At 35.5% G+C, this 18,633-nt stretch overlaps 1 protein-coding gene across 2 annotated transcripts in view; it reads left to right on the plus strand.

The window, feature by feature from the left end:
- HUNK (hormonally up-regulated Neu-associated kinase) overlaps positions 1-18,633 on the plus strand; it is a 53,751-nt gene that overhangs the window by 14,215 nt on the left and 20,903 nt on the right. For both annotated transcript variants that reach the window (XM_087721593.1, XM_087721594.1), the window contains exons 2-5: positions 5,836-6,128; positions 11,591-11,646; positions 13,662-13,797; positions 15,083-15,210. In XM_087721593.1, coding sequence (XP_087577719.1) covers positions 5,836-6,128; positions 11,591-11,646; positions 13,662-13,797; positions 15,083-15,210 — 613 coding nt within the window. The remainder of the gene's footprint in view (positions 1-5,835; positions 6,129-11,590; positions 11,647-13,661; positions 13,798-15,082; positions 15,211-18,633) is intronic.

Below are 18,633 nucleotides of genomic sequence, written 5' to 3' on the forward strand. Positions count from 1 at the left end.
AGACCCAGACACGGGGGAAAATTCAGCAAGTTCTGACAGGTTCTGGAGAACCAGTAGCGAAAATTATGAATAGTTTGGAAAACTGGCAAATACCACCTTTGGCTGGCCCCAGATTGGGGTGGGAATGGAGATTTTGCAATATCCTTTCCTTACCACACCCACCAAGCCATGCCCACAGAACTGGTAGTAAAAAAAATCTAATTTCACTACTGCCTGGACCATGTTCACTCCATCTACTTTTTCCTATGGAGTATAGTTATCTTCCTTTCATTGCATTACTTATGATAATTCCAATGATTAAAGAGGCTTATGGGCTTTTAAATGTACAGGTATGGAGCCCAGCATTAATAAATGTTTGGACACTATTCTTCAGAAAAAAATGTTTCTGCAAAACTCACTAGCTTTTTTCACAGATTCTGTTTATGTTTCATGCTATTCCATACTTAGAATGACATTAAAACATTTCCTCCATAAATACTATCCACGCTTGAATTTCAGGGCTGCAATACTGTACTCACTGCTGCTGTGACAATGGCAAGCTAGTTTTTTTGTAATTCTCCAGCTTCAAACTCTTTGTCCTGGGATATAACATGTTGTAATATTTGTAAAAAGGGGTGCTTGTTTTTATACCTGTGAATGAAATATATTTTAACAAGGTTATAAAGACTTTTTCAGGAAAAGTTTTAAATAACTTTTAGACACAGAGATTTTTTTTAAGTAAAATGATCTGCTTTCAATAATTTGTACGTCAGTGTAATTTGCAGTGAACATGTGCCTGCTTTTTAAAGTCCTTTTCTCTGTAATTATAGAAACCAGTGTTTTGTTTCCTACCAACAAGTTATTTTGCAAACACCATGACTTGAATTTTTTAATGGAACTGAAAATACTTTAGGCGTAATGAATATAAGGAAAAGGCAGTTCTGACAGCATAAGGAACAAGTACTAAATTAGACAAGCTATTTCACTTCAGGATTTCTTTCCCCTACCTACTTGAACTTTATAACAAATGGTAAGGCAAATTAATTAGCTGTGTGCATTCCTTTTTTCTAACAAAAGTGGTACTTTATTTTCTATCTTTTGATACCAGAGAAAGAACAATTATTATACATATCAGTTAATAGTTATGGTCAAAATATATTACTAAGGCACAACCGCATGTTTGAAAGTTGTACTCCATTAAAGATAGTAAATTGGACATCTAGAAAACCATTGAAGCGCCATTTGTAAAACTTGTAGAGGGAGAAACATACCTACATTCTGAATTAACCATACTGAAAAACATTTGCTTTGACTTTCATTACAACTGAGGCACTGTCAGTCGTGAAGGTCTGTGGCGCATCATGTCGAAGTTTGGGTGCCCTGATAGATTCATCCTGATGGTACATCAATTCCACAACGGTATGACAACTCGTGTTCTGGATGATGGAGAAGCTTCAGAGGCCTTTCCTGTTACAAATGGCATCAAGTACATGTTGGCACCAACCTTGTTCAGCTTAATGTTTTCAGCCACGCTGTCAGGCGCCTTCCAGAACAGTTCCTTGGGAGTTAGCCTGCGATACAGGACTGATGGAAAACTGTTCAACCTGCAAAGACTCCGGGTTGTCACAAAGATAAAGGAAACTTTCCTGAGACCTCCTTTTTGCTGACAACTGGGCCTTGAATGCTGGCTCAGAGCAGGAAATGCAAGCCAGTGTGGACAAATTCACAACAGCATGTGACAACTTCGGCCTCCGCATCAACATAAAGAAGACATCAGCCAGCTCCAAAAGCCAAGAATCCACCATCACAATGAAGGGATAAAAGCTGCAACGAGTGGACCACTTTACATACCTTGGCAGCATCCTCTCCCGTGCAGTGACAATTGACATTGAGGACAACTCTAGAATCGCCAAGGCAAGCTCTGCATTTGGCAGACTACTGACCAATGTGTGGGACCACTATGGAATTAGCCTTGCTACAAACCTCAAAGTCTATCTAGCAGTAGTGCTAACTACCCTGATGTATGCCAGTGAGACTTGGATTGTATACAGGAGGCACGCTAGGCAATTGAACCACACGACCTGCTTCCATAGAATTCTGAGGATCCAGTGGCAGGACAAGGTGCCAGGCACAGAAGTCCTCTCCAGAGCAGGTGTGCCATCAGTTCACACCCTGCTGATGAAAGCCCAGCCACCCTGGGCAGGCCATGTTGCAAGGATTCCAGACCATCGCATCCCTAAACAGCTCCTCTATGGTGGGCTGTCTCAAGGAAAGCAATCACATGGGGGACAATGGAAGCGATACAAAGACATGTTGAAAGCCTCCTTCAAGTTCCTGGGTATTGACACCACCTCCTGGGAAATCCTGGCACAAGATCAATCAACATGGCACACGCTGATCCACCAAGGCTGCCAGACATCTGAGAGCAGAAGAACAACCATAGCACAGGAGAAGCAAGCACTCCACAATGCCAGAGTTGCAAATGCTATAACAATGGTGTCCACATGTCTGCCTGACATGTGGCAGAACATTTCTTGTCCGTATAGGTCTTACCAGCCACCTGCGAACACATTGTGGACAGTCCAGAACCTATTAGATATAAAGGTCCTTTTCGAACATGATGGACAAACATCATCACAACTGAGATAGTTAATATTATTTTGTAGCCTTTTTAGTTCAAAGAATTGTCCTCTGTTAAAGTAAAATGATGAGAAAGCGATGTATTGAAAAAAACATAGATCCTTAATGTAAGATAATCCTGTAAAAGAACAGTAGACAAAAATCAATAACCAATTTCTATTACCATATTCATAAGCAAACTAAGATGACCTTCCCTTTTTAAAAAAATAAACTATGTACAGCATATAACTTGAGATCTTGATTACCTGGACATAGGCTATGTCATATGGAAATTGTAATATGTAGCTGAAGTTGTTGTGAAAAATGAAACAAAAACCAGAATTTTCCAAGACTACAATTTTCAGTGCACAACATGCCATTTTTTGTTTAAAAGTATTTGTTGAATGTGATTTAAACATTTTTCTTAGCAAATATTGCGAAGGCCACCTTTCACTTAAAATGATTTTTAAAACTTTTGACAACTTTGTTTAATGCAAATAAGATGATCTGATAGATATTCAGCTATAAGAGAATATATCTGCCCACCATCTGTAAAACATCTCTCTCAACCTCCAATTGTTTAGGAGACCGTAGCTTTTAGAATTTTGGGTCTGGAGGATATTAAGTTAGAGAGGGTAGTTTTTTAAAAAAATGCATCCAAATCATTTAATAAAGTAGAGAGTATTAAATTTGGAGATGAAATGGTTCACAAATCTTTTAAAATAATATTTATTTTTCTTCCTGTGGTGTTTCCTGTGACTGGAAGACAATGTATTCTTTCTGGTTCTTCCTACTACTCTACTTCCACCTTTTGCCAACAAGGAACAGCTTCCCAGTATGCATAAATCGATTTGCTTTCAGCAGATGAATCCTTAAGAATAATCTCGTTAAATGAATGATGCTCAACTTCAAAAGCATATGCAAGGCCAGTTACTTGGTTAAGGCAGGATGTATTTATATGATAATTAACCACGTGGAACAGCTTCAAACTATTTTCTGTAACAGAGCTACTGCATGCTTAAATAGCTATCTCGAGGTTTAATATAATTAGTTACCTAAATCCATCTTCTGTTTAAATACATGCATATAAATTCTGATTTTCTTCCAAAATGTTTGTAAAATCATAAAAATTAGCTTGTGGAATCAATATTACAGTAATGTACTAGCATATTGCACAATTAAATTGCTAAACAGCTACTATGTTTAACAAATTTATTTTTATTATCAAATTTTTACAACTGCCTTCTCCCGCACAGAGCATTACTTTGATCTTTTCATTAAAAGTGAAGCTAGTTGCAGTATTGCTCTGTTCTTTACGTCTTGGCAGAAGATCAGCTTGTTGCCTCTCTCTCAGTAATGTTCCTTCCTCTCCCCCCCACCCCCAATCTAATCCAGGCATAACTTTTCACATTTGATCTGCAGAAATTTATCATTCATTTCAAACCCTTAGGACACCATTTGGAAGATGAGGTCAAACTGCACTGGCATTAGTAACTCATATTTTACCCCAGAAGTAGTTTACAACAATTACTTTCTGATGTAGATTAATTTTATTACTTTCATTATTTTGGCAAGTTCTTTCTTAGAAAGGAAGTAATCAGAATGCTAGTCACTGGTAGAAGCAATTTATACAAAGATAGTAATGGGCCTCATGCCAGGTTACATTTATGTAAATAAGATTATTGCTATTGAAGTTAAAGATAAATTAAATTCTATCTCCTATCCTGTCGCTTTATCACTTCCCTACCTCAAACAGTTCTAAGAGAGTTAGCTTATTCCAAGAAGGTTTGGAGTGCTTCCTATTCTACTTCGAACCTGGATACTTAAGTGATGGCTGCAGCTAGGAGTGCCCTTATGCTGAATAATCTGGTATGTCAATTGTTCCATGCTTATTCAAGATGGCTATAATGATAGAGGTCTTAGCAATGCTATATTAGTTTATTTCAGCTCTGCAATAAGATGATATGAGCTTTGAAGAGGCTTCAGATAGTGCCATTGTCCAAAGAGTAGCTTGCCTATGGTAAACATACATATAATAATATACATATTTTCATATGCTTCATTCAATCATATCAACTCCTGGAGACTGCTTTGATTACTCCCTGCAGCTTTCTTGGCAAGGCTTTTCAGAAGTGATTTGCTATTGCCTCCTTTCTTGATTTGAGAGAAAGTGACTAGCCCAGGGCCACCCAGCTGGCTTTGTGCTTAAGGTGGGACTAGAATTCACGGTCTCCCAGTTTTTAGCCTCAGTGATGCCTTAACCATTACACCAAACAGTTTCTCTATATATTATAATTCTGGAAAAATTGTAATTGTAACGATTGGTTGCACATTCAAAACTATGTTTGGACTGGATTTGGAATTTTTATCCCTGTTGAATCCTTCCCCGCGACCTAAGATAGGCAGATGTTGTTTGATGGAGTTAAAGATATCACTGTTCCAAGTAAAGCTGCTGGTGATGACTTTCTCAATGCCGATTGCTGTTATCTGTTGACAACATTGTGAAGTCACAGCCGCCTTTAGCTGTTGACCTTTGTATGCATCAAATTCTTTCCAGGAGCCTACAGTAGGATGTTGTAACGTATTGGTAAAATAAGCAGTATATACAGATCCAAGCAATATTTTTGAGTTAGTCTTTCTATTTCTATTTGCAACTCATTAATTTCTTATATTCTACTGTTCTTTCTCTTCTCTTCTGTCTCTGGGGAGCGCAACATCCACTGTCCATTTTTTTGCCTTATCTACACCTATTAAGTATGGAATGTTATGTGGCAGGTACTTGCCTGTTTGAATTATCATTTATTATAATATAAATTATTAGCTGATTTCCAGACATATTTATCTAGTAATATCATTTCTAACTTCTACATAAATTATGGCCATTTATGGTATACATTTGTACATATGCAAACATATTTTCCATAAACAGATTTGTTTTTGACTAAACCAATTATTACTATAAGTTTGTATAAACAAAGTCCCTCATGTAATATTTGGATACAACTCTATGGATACTTTCCAAGAAGAAGAAAAAAGAAAATGGAGATTTTGTTTAGAAATACACAAAATGACTCATTCAGAAACATGTACTTTTGTCAGAGGTTTACTTTTACGTGAGGATGGGATGAATACTAGAATTTAAAAATAAATTTAAATATTACATTTTCAAATGTATTTTTCTATTGTGAATTAAGAAAATGCCATAATTTAAAATATCAATTTTTTGTTTCTTACTAGGTGGCAGTGAAAGTTATTGATAAAAAAAGAGCAAAAAAGGACACCTATGTGACCAAGAATCTGAGACGGGAAGGCCAGATCCAGCAAATGATTCGTCATCCTAACATTGCTCAACTGCTGGATATCTTGGAAACTGAAAATAGTTACTACCTTGTCATGGAACTATGCCCAGGAGGCAACTTAATGCACAAAATCTATGAGAAAAAAAGGTTGGAAGAACATGAAGCGCGCAAATACATCAGGCAGCTTATATTAGCAGTTGAGCATCTACATCGGGCAGGGGTTGTTCACAGGTAAGTTGAACATTTCCTGCTTCATATTTTCCTATTATCATCCATTTCCATGGTAAAAATATTTTTCTCTCTAGTTATTAGACTTCCACTGATGTCCTTCATATGCATCAGGATTGCAACTCTCAGAATTCCAACTCAGCATAGCTGTTTTTTTAACTTATTACTGGTGACTATGGTAAAACTCAATGAGATAAGAATTTATAACGAGAAATACAATATTGTATAAATCGAACTTTTTTTTTCTTTTGTCACAGAGACTTTTATTCTTGTTCCTTTTAATCTGGTTTACCTAATCTGGTATGTCTTGAGGGTTTGTTTGCTTTTAGAAGACGTAATTCTAGAAATGAGAAAAATAATTCCAGTAAGATTTGCAGTTTTCATTTTTTTTCTTTCTCTTAACAAAATAACACAGTTGGAAGGGACCTTGGAGATCTTCTACTCCAACCCCTTCTCAAACAGGAAATCCTATAACATTTCAGACAAATGGTTGTCCAATCTCTTCTTAAAAACCTCCAGTGTTCGAGCAACTACAACCTTTGGAGGCAAGTCATTCCACTAATTGTTCTGTCAGGAAATTTCGCCTTAGTTCTAGGTTGGTTCTTTCCCACTATTTTGCGTCTATGAGTAGAAAAAAGATCCCATTTTTACCAATGTCTCTAAAATGAAATCTCAACCTGCAAAGTACTAGTGGAAGGTTGTCTCTGCCTAATAGCCAACTTCACCTCAGTCCAGTTCTGGAAGTAGAAGGGTAAGGATGAATATTTCAGAGCTATGGTGCAGTGAGGTGAATTATTCAACATAGTAAGCAATAATGAAAATTGTTTATGATATAGTATATTGACCATGTTTCTGTTAGATAGCATGTAACATTAAATTCTAATTTAGTGTTGAATGCAAAGCAGACTAATATGAATTACCCTTTCTGTGGAATGATGGAGACTTAGAATTCCAGCAGAGATGATGTGTCGGGTGGGTTTTGAGGTGATGTTTTTTTTCTAAGCACTATAGTAGGGAAGGACATGGTTACTCAGGTGTTGTTGTAGTCTTAATTTCAATCTGGTATTGTCATAGGTAAGCAAGATAAATAGTGACTGATGATGGGAGCTTCAATCACACTTTAGGGTCACAAGATGTTTGCTTGAATCAGCAGGGGTTAGATTAAGCACACAAATGGAACAGTATATAATTTAACCCCAATTTGCTGAAGCAACTTGGTGTCATAGGGATGTTTTGAAACCTAACTTTCAAGATTTCATTGAAAATGTTATCAATTTGTATGTATTGGGAAGCATTTAGACCTTGACTTCATGAAATATTTCATGAAACACTCAGGCAGATTATGAGAATCTCTGCTGAATGTATGTTGTGCATACCTTTATGACAGAGACTCTACCTATAAAGTATGCCTTGGAATGTGATTGAATACTAACAAAAAGTGCACATTCAAGTTTGAGAGACTATATTTTCTTTTTCTCTGGTAGAAGAAAACAATCTTGAAATCTCTTTTCAGAAGGCATTTCAGCAAACTTTTGTATTGTAAATACCAGGATAAATATTTTCAATTTCTAAAGAAAGTAAGGATGTCAAAGATAACAAACCTGAAGTTTTGCTTTAGCATCTTACAGGAAATTCTCACCAACTTTTAAAGAATTTTTAAAACTACAGATACTCAGTGTAATTACTGTCAAAACATCAATGAAAGGAATTTAATAATGTTTCAATAACAAAGACTGCTTCCTGTGTATCTGTTTTCTACTGTTTCTTCAATTAAGGATCTGTGTGCATATTATCTTCTCAAACTTAATTATTCAGATAACTAAAAGATTTTGAGAAATAAGGCAATATATAATAGAGAACAGTCTTTTGCTTGTAAAGGCCTGAGTTGGATATGGGAGACAAAATTTAGTACTGTTCATGAAATGATCTCTGGCAGTAACATTGCAAGTATGTCCTAATTTACTGACCATTTGTTCAGCAACCGTTTGACATTACAATAGCACATTTACAATTATCACAGTATCCCATGGTCATCATTTCTGACCTTCACAGCTGACTTCTGACAAGCAAAGTCAATGAGAAAGCTGGCAAGAGGTCACAGGTTGTGGTCATGTGACATCACACTTAACAACTGCAGGTGATTCACTTGACAACCACAATCAAAACTGACATGTACTATAAGTCAGCACAGTTACATGACATTTCATTTTTCAACTTCATTGCTTTGTGATGGAGCTGCCAGTCCCACTTGCAGTCAGTAACTGAAGACTACTTAAATGTACATAGAGGAACAGCCCAAAGATGAGCATGATACATTTATCAAAATAGTTGATTGTTTTTAATGTCTAACCAAAGAGACTAAAGAAAGAACTTGCTATCATACATCTTTTAATTCCACATACAAGTGAAATAGTGCTTAGAGTCATCCAATACAGATGATTTCCTACCTAGAAATGGAGAAACCAATGTTCAAGATGGCTTTATAAAAGGCAAGAAACATGAGCTACTTCTGATGTATGCTGAATAATTGGGAAAGCCAAAGAATGCCAAAAAAAAGTATGTGCTTCATTGATTGTAAAAAAAAACCACCACTGATTGTATCAATCAGGTTATGCTGTGTGTTTAGAATATGAGGATCGCTGGACATATAATTGTCTCCATGTGACTTTGAAGATGTGGGATAAATAGAGTATTGGTGCTTTTGAACTATGATGTTGAAGTTTCTTGAGAATACTGTGGATATCCAAGAAATGCACAAATGGATCATCAAACAAATCAACCCATAGTTCTCACTGGCGGCTCAAATGATCTGGGTGAAATTTTCATACTTGACATATTATATAATAAGACCTAGCTCTCCGGAAGAAGGCTCTAATGCTAGGAAAAGTGGAAGAAAGGTAAAGAAGAAGACAACCAATAGCAAGATGGAGGGATTCAGTTAATGTGGTGATGAGTAAGTATCATTGGAAGGCCTGGAGCACCAGCTTATGGAAAGATAATGAGAAAACGTATTGATGTGGGTGCTAAAATCTGATATTAGTTAGATCACACATAATCAGATCACTTTTAGACTAGCAGCTTTAGGATTTTTTAGGATTTTATTTATGATTTATAGGCCGCCCTTTTCCCTGAGGGGATTCAGGGCGGCTTACAATACATGGGAAGGGGGGGTGCAACACAAAAAACATAAGACAGTGCATAAATAAAAATAAAACAATAAAACGCAACTTTCATTCAACATTCGGGTGGGGCGAATCAGAACCTTATCCCCAGGCCTGACGGGATAGCCAGATCCTAAGGGCTGTGCGGAAGGTCTGGACGGTGGTGAGGGTGCGAATCTCCACGGGGAGGTCGTTCCAAAGGGTCGGAGCTGCTACTGAGAAGGCTCTCCTCTGCGTAGTCGCCAGTCGGCACTGACTGGCGGATGGAACTCGGAGGAGGCCTAATCTGTGCGATCTAATCGGTCGAAGGGAGGTAATCGGCAGGAGGCGGTCTCTCAAGTACTCAGATCCACTACCACTAGCTTAACTTCTACTTTGTAGATTCTCTATCAGATACCTCAGTTGATAAGATACTCTCTTTATATTTATAGAGATGTCTACAGTATAGAAAGACATTTAGTAGCCTGCAAAAACAGTGGATTATAAACCATGTTTTTATAATTGCACATAATCAGTAGTAACTGCTGCAATGAGCCTGATGCATTTAGGTTGTAATGTGAATCTTTCATACATTATTTTCATCTTTTCTGAAATAATTTTTATTAGAAAGATTATCCTACTATCTTTGATTTTATACCAAGAATGTTAAAAGGTTCCCCAACAATCTTTCCAGTATATTTGTCTTATACCTGATTAGTTTTTTTCATTCAGGTTTTACCGTACTATCATGTTATGCAGCTCAACTTATTTCTTGAGGTATACATGATATTAGATATATAAATCTAATTAATGCTTTGGTGTATATATTCTGGGTGTGATATTGCACTGTTTCCATTGTGATTAAAGACAATAGTTGCTATTAATATGGCTTGCAGCATGTGGTTCCTAGTGTGTATTTAATAAGATTTTCCTTCAGTAGCATTTCCTTGGCTCTATCATTTTCAGTAATAAATATGTGTCATGATTTGTTGTAAATTTTTATTGGGAACTCTTGAGTTACTGGAATTGTTCCATCCAGTTGACTCTGCTAAGTACTTTACTGTAATAAAGTACTTTTAACTATTGAAAGGTAGTTATTAAAACATATTATTATATTAGGAATATATTTAGACTAAGAGGCACTTCCTTTATTTTATTTCGTTATGACAAACAAGGAGAATGATCTCTTTCCTACTTTGCCATCCTGAGATAATTGCTCCTTGGTATTTGCTATTTGTCTTAGGAGGGAAAAAAAATCCTGCTGGCACTGGTCCTTTTCTCTCTATTCAAACAGCTTCAAAAGGCATTTTTCAGTTTACCTAAAAGCTATCTGGTATTTTGTTCTAAGAAAAAGGACATTTTCATTTCCTGTTTATTCTAATCCAAGTAATTATCCCATCCAATGACAGTTGTGTTAAATGTAAAATTTGTAATGAAGCATATTGAATACATAGACCATGTTCTAAACATAAAGTCCCTAGAAACAGTTAAACAGTAATAAAACCAGTTAAGATGGCAGCTTTTAGTATAGGTGTTTGAAGCATCTTAGATTTGTTTCATGATATGCATTTCTTATCGAAGTATCACACTTCTCATTTTATTTTAGAGCAATACAGCTGCTAGAACTGGATTCATTGTCAGAAGTCTTGAAAACTGACTTTTTAAAAAAATCAAAAATTAGCTTTTCTTCTGAACCTTTTTATTCATACTTTTTCATTTACATTATGGCAGTTCATGTATTTAAGTAAAGTATTGGCCATATTTTCTAGCATTTTGGTGGAGAAAACATTGAAGAAGTAGCAATGCAAATGAATGGAATATGCCTCTAACATGGGGCTGGAGCTGAGGAGTCTTAGAAGATATATAAAAAATGATTGCGGAATTGCATGGAACCATGGATCTCACATTGATCACTCTTAATAGAATAACAGGATATTTGATTCACAATTGATATTTTTGAGATGTATGTTAAAGCTGAACTAGCTTGTTTTATAAATTTTTACAGGAATTATTACATTTACTGCATTCTTTTTTAACAAACTTATACTTAATTTGATTTTATAGCATTAGCATAATGCCTGCATCAACTTCAAAATAACAGATCTATGTATTCATTTTTATGAAAATATAAACAAATGTATTTTATTTCATATTTATATAAAAAACAAGAATTATACCAATTTGTACAAAAAGATAATCACAATTGTTAATGAAATTTCAATTTCATTGTATTTAAGTACAATGACAATAAAGATTATACTTAAATTTGAAAATATTGAAAGCTCAGTTGTTTGAAATTTTATTTAATATTTTTGTATATTGCAGAGATCTGAAGATAGAAAATCTTTTGCTAGATGAAGACAACAATATCAAGCTTATTGGTATGAAAGTCTTGTAGTAATTGTAGTCTTCAGTCACTAATCAGTATTTTTGTCATAAATTAACATTTAAAATATTGAACTTTTACTATTGGATTATGTATGTAATTCAGGTGTTTCCTTACAAACACTCAGAAAATACAATAAATTTTAAAATATATATTTTGTGAAGCCTTTTGTCTAAAGCATGCTGAATATTTGGAGAAGTAGAATAAACATCTTCCTTTGACATTTGGTTTCCTATTTTAAGTGACTTAAAGTTTAAGATCTTTTTGATGTTGCAATCAAATGGGATCTTTGTTCACATAGTGTGAAGCAAACTTTAGTGTTCAATCAATACATTTGTCTGCAAAATTAAAATAACAAGTACCTTGAGAAAACTCAAAGGTTTCTTCATTGTACCTCTGTCTCTAAAAATGCAGTGTTTGCATTGATCATACACATTCTACAGAAATCATAAATGAGTCATCTTTTATTACTATCTGTGTAAAACTCCCATTAATGTTAGTTGAGGGCATTAAAAGGAAAATATCTCCCTTATAAAAGCATCTGCTTAGGGATTTAATTCTGCCGAGTCAACTCATTTTGTTGCAACAGTGAATGAATAAAGTGAGTTAAAAACAGGCATTACTACCTCTTAAGTGGGCCAGAAAATCTGTGAAACAGAGCTTTGTCTCACACGGCTTAAGGGCACTAATGAGGTGACAGCTTGGCAAAATAGCTTTGAGAAAAGGCACCAATTTGGGAAAGACCTATATAACATTTGTATGTAAGAAATAGCATTCACCAGTGTATTGAAAAATACATATCACCATCAGCCGGTCAACAACTTAGTTTAAAGCCTACGTGACGACAGAAGTATTTTAAAATTGTATTAACATCTGGTAGCTTTTGTTTTTATAATGGGCTATTTGGTTACTCCAGAACATATAAAGCTGGCTTCTGAATGCAGTCACTGCCAAACAATATATACAGTATAAAACAAAAATAGAATATAAATATTTTGCATTTGCTTTAGTTGCCTAAATATTTCCTTACTGTAGACTGTGTAAGCAGATGTTGTAGAACAGTGTTTCTCAGCCTTGGCAACTTTCAGATGTGGACTTCAAATCCCTAGCCAGCATGCCATAGAACATAAGAACGTACCATAGAAATTTCCTTGCTTTTATACAATTCTGACAGCCTCAAATGCAGCCGATTGTTATGTATCCAAGAGTAAAGTCTATTAGTACCTTTTGTTAACAAAGGACCAATCTTAAAATGAGGATGAGAGTTATTTTCAAAGGAAATATTAATATTGGTATTTGGCAATAATACCTTTTAATGGAAAGGTGTAGGTTAGTTGAGTATATTTAAGTAAATCACAATTCAAAATAGAAGAAAAGCACTGCCTATCTACGGTTCTATTAGTGCTGCTTGCTTGTGATTAAATGTGCCTTTTTTATATTTAGCCCTGTTGTGTTTGTTATATCTTGCAGCTGAGTGTTTTGTCTGCATATGGACACAATTCCTATCAGGTTCCATTTAAGAATCTTAAGCTATTCATACCCAGTGGTATATTTAACTCTTTGTCATTTTCCAAGGTAGATCAGTATGTAAAAAACCTTGCTGATATTAAAATAAAATGCCCTTAGGGAACTATAAGGTATACACGGAATAGGGTGTTTCATAGAGGCAAGAAAACCAGAATTATATCCCAGGATATTATGTTTACTCTTTTGGAACATTATTTCCATTTTTTGGATAATTTAAGAAAAGCATTCAGAATACAACTCTGTAACCTACCTCTACACCCAACCAGGTGCTGTATAGATATGATGGACTACAAAAGCCAGGCTAGCTAGGAATGATGGTGATTGTGATCCATTATACAATTGAGGGAAGTTTCTGCTTTAGCTAAAACAAGATTTATAAAAAGAAAAAGAAAATCATATGAAGGTAATAAATGATAACTATTTAGAGACTACAGTCTTTCTAATGCAGGGTTTAAATATCTATTCTTTGTTTTTTCCTAACAGACTTTGGCTTGAGCAATTGTGCAAGTATCCTGGGCTACACTGATCCATTTAGCACCCAATGCGGCAGTCCTGCTTATGCAGCACCAGAGCTTCTTGCAAGGAAGAAATATGGTCCCAAAATAGATGTTTGGTCCATGTGAGTTAATATAGTTTAAAAGCAGCATATTCTCTCTGCACATCTTGTTTACACTAGCAAAAATAAAAAAAAGTTCTATTGAAAATGGAACATTTTAACACAATATTCCACTTTGAAGATGAATAACTAATTTCATTCGCTAGCATTGACATAATTTTGGTGTTTTGTTCTGTCATCTGAACATAGGCTACTGCACTCCATCTCTTAAGTCACAATTGAATAAATTGAAGCTCCAAGGGACTCCTCTGTCCCCTTGCTGTAGCCCTTGACCTCCAGCACAGTTGCCAAGAGATAGCACTGTTTCCCACCATTTTGATATGGAAAACAAATACATGCTGTAGGCTAATCCCTGAAATAGCCCTAATATAATTTTAAAACAAAGAAGAAAGCTTCCTTCCAAATCCAAAACAAAAATAAAGAATACAAAAGAATCTTGGCCCCTAGACATATGCCTGGTATGGTATTGCATTCTTGTCCCTTATGGGCCTTGCTATTTCCCCTCTTCCACTAATATTAAAGTTCTCTACCCATATATAAATTTACCTAATGTATCTGTAGTACCTAATATATAATTGATCAAAAAGCCAGAGCTCTATATTCAAGGACCCTTTATAAAAGCACAAAAAGTATTTGTTAAAGAAAATTAGAAAAAAGTAATTTACTCTTATGGATATAAAATCTTCCATCGCAAACACAGGTGGTCCTTGCTTAACAACCAGTTGTTTAATGAGCATTCAAAAGTACAACAGACCTCCCAGAGCTACTTGCAACCTAATTTCAAAGTTTCTGCATACACACCCCATTGTTTTCAAAATGTTTTCATTTTGTCATTATGGAGATGGGCTACACTGTAATGAAATTAATGAGAGAGAAAAATGAATTTCAACAACTATAGGATCAGGCTATAGCACAACAAAATTGACAAAAGTGAAGGAGGTCTGAATACTTTCTGAATGCACTGTAGCCACCTAGCAGATTCATATTTTTTTTCAATCCAGGTGAAAGTCATAATTCATTTTTGAAGAGATCATAAATCGGGGACAGAACATCTACTTTACATCTGTATGTTTTCAGGGTCAGGCATTGATTTTCAATTAATAGGATCTTAGGAGGCAGGAGAGTTTGTTGTGGATTAAATACACCAAGAATGTCCTAACATGTTTTATTATGTTCCATTAGTTAAGAGTTGCTTACCACTAAACTTAATATTTTTGCATCTTTTGTTTCATTTCCAGTAGAACTTTTTGCTTACCCCCTTTTTCCGCCCACCACTCTTATTTTGCAGTGGTGTAAATATGTATGCAATGTTGACGGGGACACTGCCATTTACTGTTGAGCCATTCAGTCTGAGAGCTTTGTACCAGAAGATGATTGACAAAGAAATGAATCCATACCCAACTCAGCTTTCCACAGGTAAATGCATTTAAGTGTTGCTGATTTTTTTTTAGCTTCTATTGCAAGTGGCCCTTAGTTAATAACAGTACTTGGGGTTGGAAATTCCATCGCTATGTGGTCATAAAGCACATGGCCACATGATTATGATGATTTACAGTGGTAATACCAATTGCCATTTTTAGTGAATCCCATATGGCTGTTAGGCACAACATCACATGATCACCATTTGAAACCTCCTGCTGGTTTCCCCATTGACTTTGTTTATCAGAAACTTGCATTGAAGGTCACAAACATTGATCATGTAACTGTGGAATGCTGTGATAACATAATTGCAAGCCAGTTGCCAAGCATTGAAATCATGATCGCATGAATGCTGCGACAATTGCAACTTCAAGGACCTACAAGTCGTAAGTCTCCTCATTCAGCACCATTGTATTTTGAATGGTTGCTGAACCAGAACTACCTGTATTCTCATAATTAAAGGTGGGCACTGTTAACTTCTTGTGGACAAGAGTTTGCACAAATTGCCAATGAAATTGCTAAAGAACCTGCTCCAGTGCAACTGAGCACATCAGGTATTGTTAGTTTTTTATTAGTATATTAAAGAACTTTACTGCTCTCCCATAGAACAGACTGCCCAAGAGTAAATTCTATTGATCTCAGTGGGACTTGTTCCAGCTTTATATCTAAAAATAATTCATCCCAAAGCACCATAGAAATATGAAAATATTATTTGAACTTTTTCTCTGGTAGACCAATCCTTGTAGAATTATTTTTTTAGTTTTCACATACATTTAAAGATAATAAATAGAAGTAATATATCTGCAATTAAATTTCATTTCCACATTACTAAATATTTAAACAGTTGAATATTTAACTAAAGAAAACAAAGACTCCTCCTTCAAAGTATCTCTGTTTCTTTCCAACAATTTTCTTGATATTCCACACAATTAATGTATTTGATATTTTGTGCTAAAGATTTCTCAGAGACAGTCAGTAGTACTGGCTAGTTTATATTCATACTTCCAGTCCAACCTGTGTCAGGTTAGACGATTGTATCTAAAGAAAAGGAAAGATTTTGTTTTTGAATTCTTGTTTGAAGTGGCAATTATGGGCAATTTGGAGCTATCTAATTGCATACCTATTTCTTTCATGAATCATTTATACTTTGATCAGTTACATTTTATAGTAGTTTTATCTTGTTTTGCTCCTGTGTGGAATTAATGTAATTCAACTAACCCAGTATTTCAAAATGCTCATGTGTACTAGTGTTTTCTGGGGCCAAAAGACGTAAATAGAAACTTTCACTTTTGCTTGGGCAGTATTTGGAGGGAGTATTTGTTAATTTTTATAAGAACAATATCATTATTGTGAAAAGTAACTAAGATTATTATTATCAAATTTATTTACTATCCATCTTGATGTTCAAGGCAACCCTTAATATTTAAAAAAGCATACTCTATCTAGGCATATCTAGCATTAAAAAGTAGGCAGTTTTGATGAGTTAACAAATTGTAAATATTACCGTAGCGATTTAAATTATTTCAGTGTTATGCTACTTAAACGGTTGTGATTCTGTCTGTATACTGTAGTTCTGACAATATTAGCTACGTGTTTTCCAGAAACAGCAAATTATGGCATGCTGCATAAACATTATTGAGAGCTAGTTTGGTATGACGGTTACAGCATCAGGCAAGAAATGAGGAGATTTATGAGTTCTAGCCCTTCCTTAGGCACAAAACAAAGCCAGGTTGTTGCCCATGGCCTAGTTATTCTCTCTCAGTTCTAGCAATGGCAAAAACATTTCTGAAATTTGCTATGAAAACAGCAGGAACCTGTTCAAGCAATTGCCAGGAATCAGTACTGACTCAAAGGAACGAAAAACAACTGGAACAACTATAAACAGATACAGATCTCATGTACCAAATCTCACCAGTATGATTTTAAAGAATTAAAGGGACCATATGCGGACTGAGGAGCTTCATGTTATCCATGAGTTGTGGATTGCTTATCTCTAGTGTAAAACAAACAATTTCTGATTACTAGTCACGGAACTTGGCTATAACCTCAAACTTATTCATGTTCAAATATTTATTTCTTGTTTTATGACTGTTGAGCTTCAGATGTATCTTATCTACAACAGGAAAATGAAGTAAGGTTGGGAATGTCTCCAAAAGGTTGTTTGATAGACCACCAGAATTCTGTTTTTCTGTTTTTCCAACTTATTTTGGATCATCCTTCTTTCCTGTTTGACATAGCTACAATTGAAGATGCATCTACCATAGATTTATTCTTATAGAGTAGCTACTTATACCTTATTAAAAAGGAAGAGTAGCATGTTAGTGTATATGGCTCATAAGTCTGTTTCACAGTTCACTTAATTGTTGGCATTTTCAAGTGTTGATTATTTATTTATAATAAATATTTGTACATAATTTAAAAGAATTGTAATGGATCTTAGAGAAAACTAGTTACAAATAGAAGGGGTATTAATAAGTTAGATCAGTATTAAAATTCTCCCCAGGGATTTTTAGCATCTTAGGGAATCATCCAACTATCGCTGGCTTGATATAACAGTAATTAAGACAAGATTTATAGTCACAACAATCGCTGTGTGATACTAAAAGACACTATAAATCATGAGTGAGGAAATGCATAGTCCTATATTTTGAGAAAAAGAAAAGGGAATGGGGGAAAAATAAGGCAGCAACATAATATTCAAGGTTTAGTTGAAGGAAAAACTTTTATATGCTGTGGGGTATGTAGTTCCTGAGAAAAGGATGAGGAAGAGAGGAAAACATCCTTGTTAATAAGCTATTGTTCTTTTCTGCTTAATGTCCAGTTTATGACTCTATTCTTTCTATATGACCAACTTAGCCATGGATTATGAAGGTAAATTTATAAGTGCTTTAGTTGCCATATATTAGAATAGTGATGGCGAACCTTTTTGTAAAAGCGTGCCAAAATTGTGTGTGCACATTCTATCATGCGTGCACACGTGCCCACACCCACAATGCAGTGCATCTCCCCTCGTGCATGCGTGCATGACTTCCCCACATACAGGGGGGAGTTTTCACCTCCCAGGCGCCGGAGGCTTTCCTGAAGCCTGGGGAGGGTGAAATCGGCCCTCCAGAAAGCCGACAATGCGCATGACGGAGCTGACGGCTCCGTGTGCCACCTGTCGCACACATGCCATAGGTTTGCCATCACGGTGTTAGAAAGTTGCTCAATGTTGACTAACATGACTATATGTGATTTATAAGGCCTGTAAGCTCCAGGTCGCTTGATTATGGACTGCCAGTATAAGTTCAGCCCCACTTGTTTCTCCTGAGATTGTAGCTATGATCATGCCACCATCTGTGCAACTTGGGAAGGATAGCTTTTGCTTAACTTCTTTGTATCATAATGTTGGTGTGGGTAATAAAGTGCTGTTGTGGATTC

The sequence above is a fragment of the Thamnophis sirtalis genome, unplaced genomic scaffold, assembly GCF_051295495.1.
Source record: "Thamnophis sirtalis isolate CommonGarterSnake01/CBP01778 unplaced genomic scaffold, rThaSir2_p1.2 scaffold_8, whole genome shotgun sequence".
In the NCBI taxonomy this organism is placed as follows: Eukaryota; Metazoa; Chordata; class Lepidosauria; order Squamata; family Natricidae; genus Thamnophis; species Thamnophis sirtalis.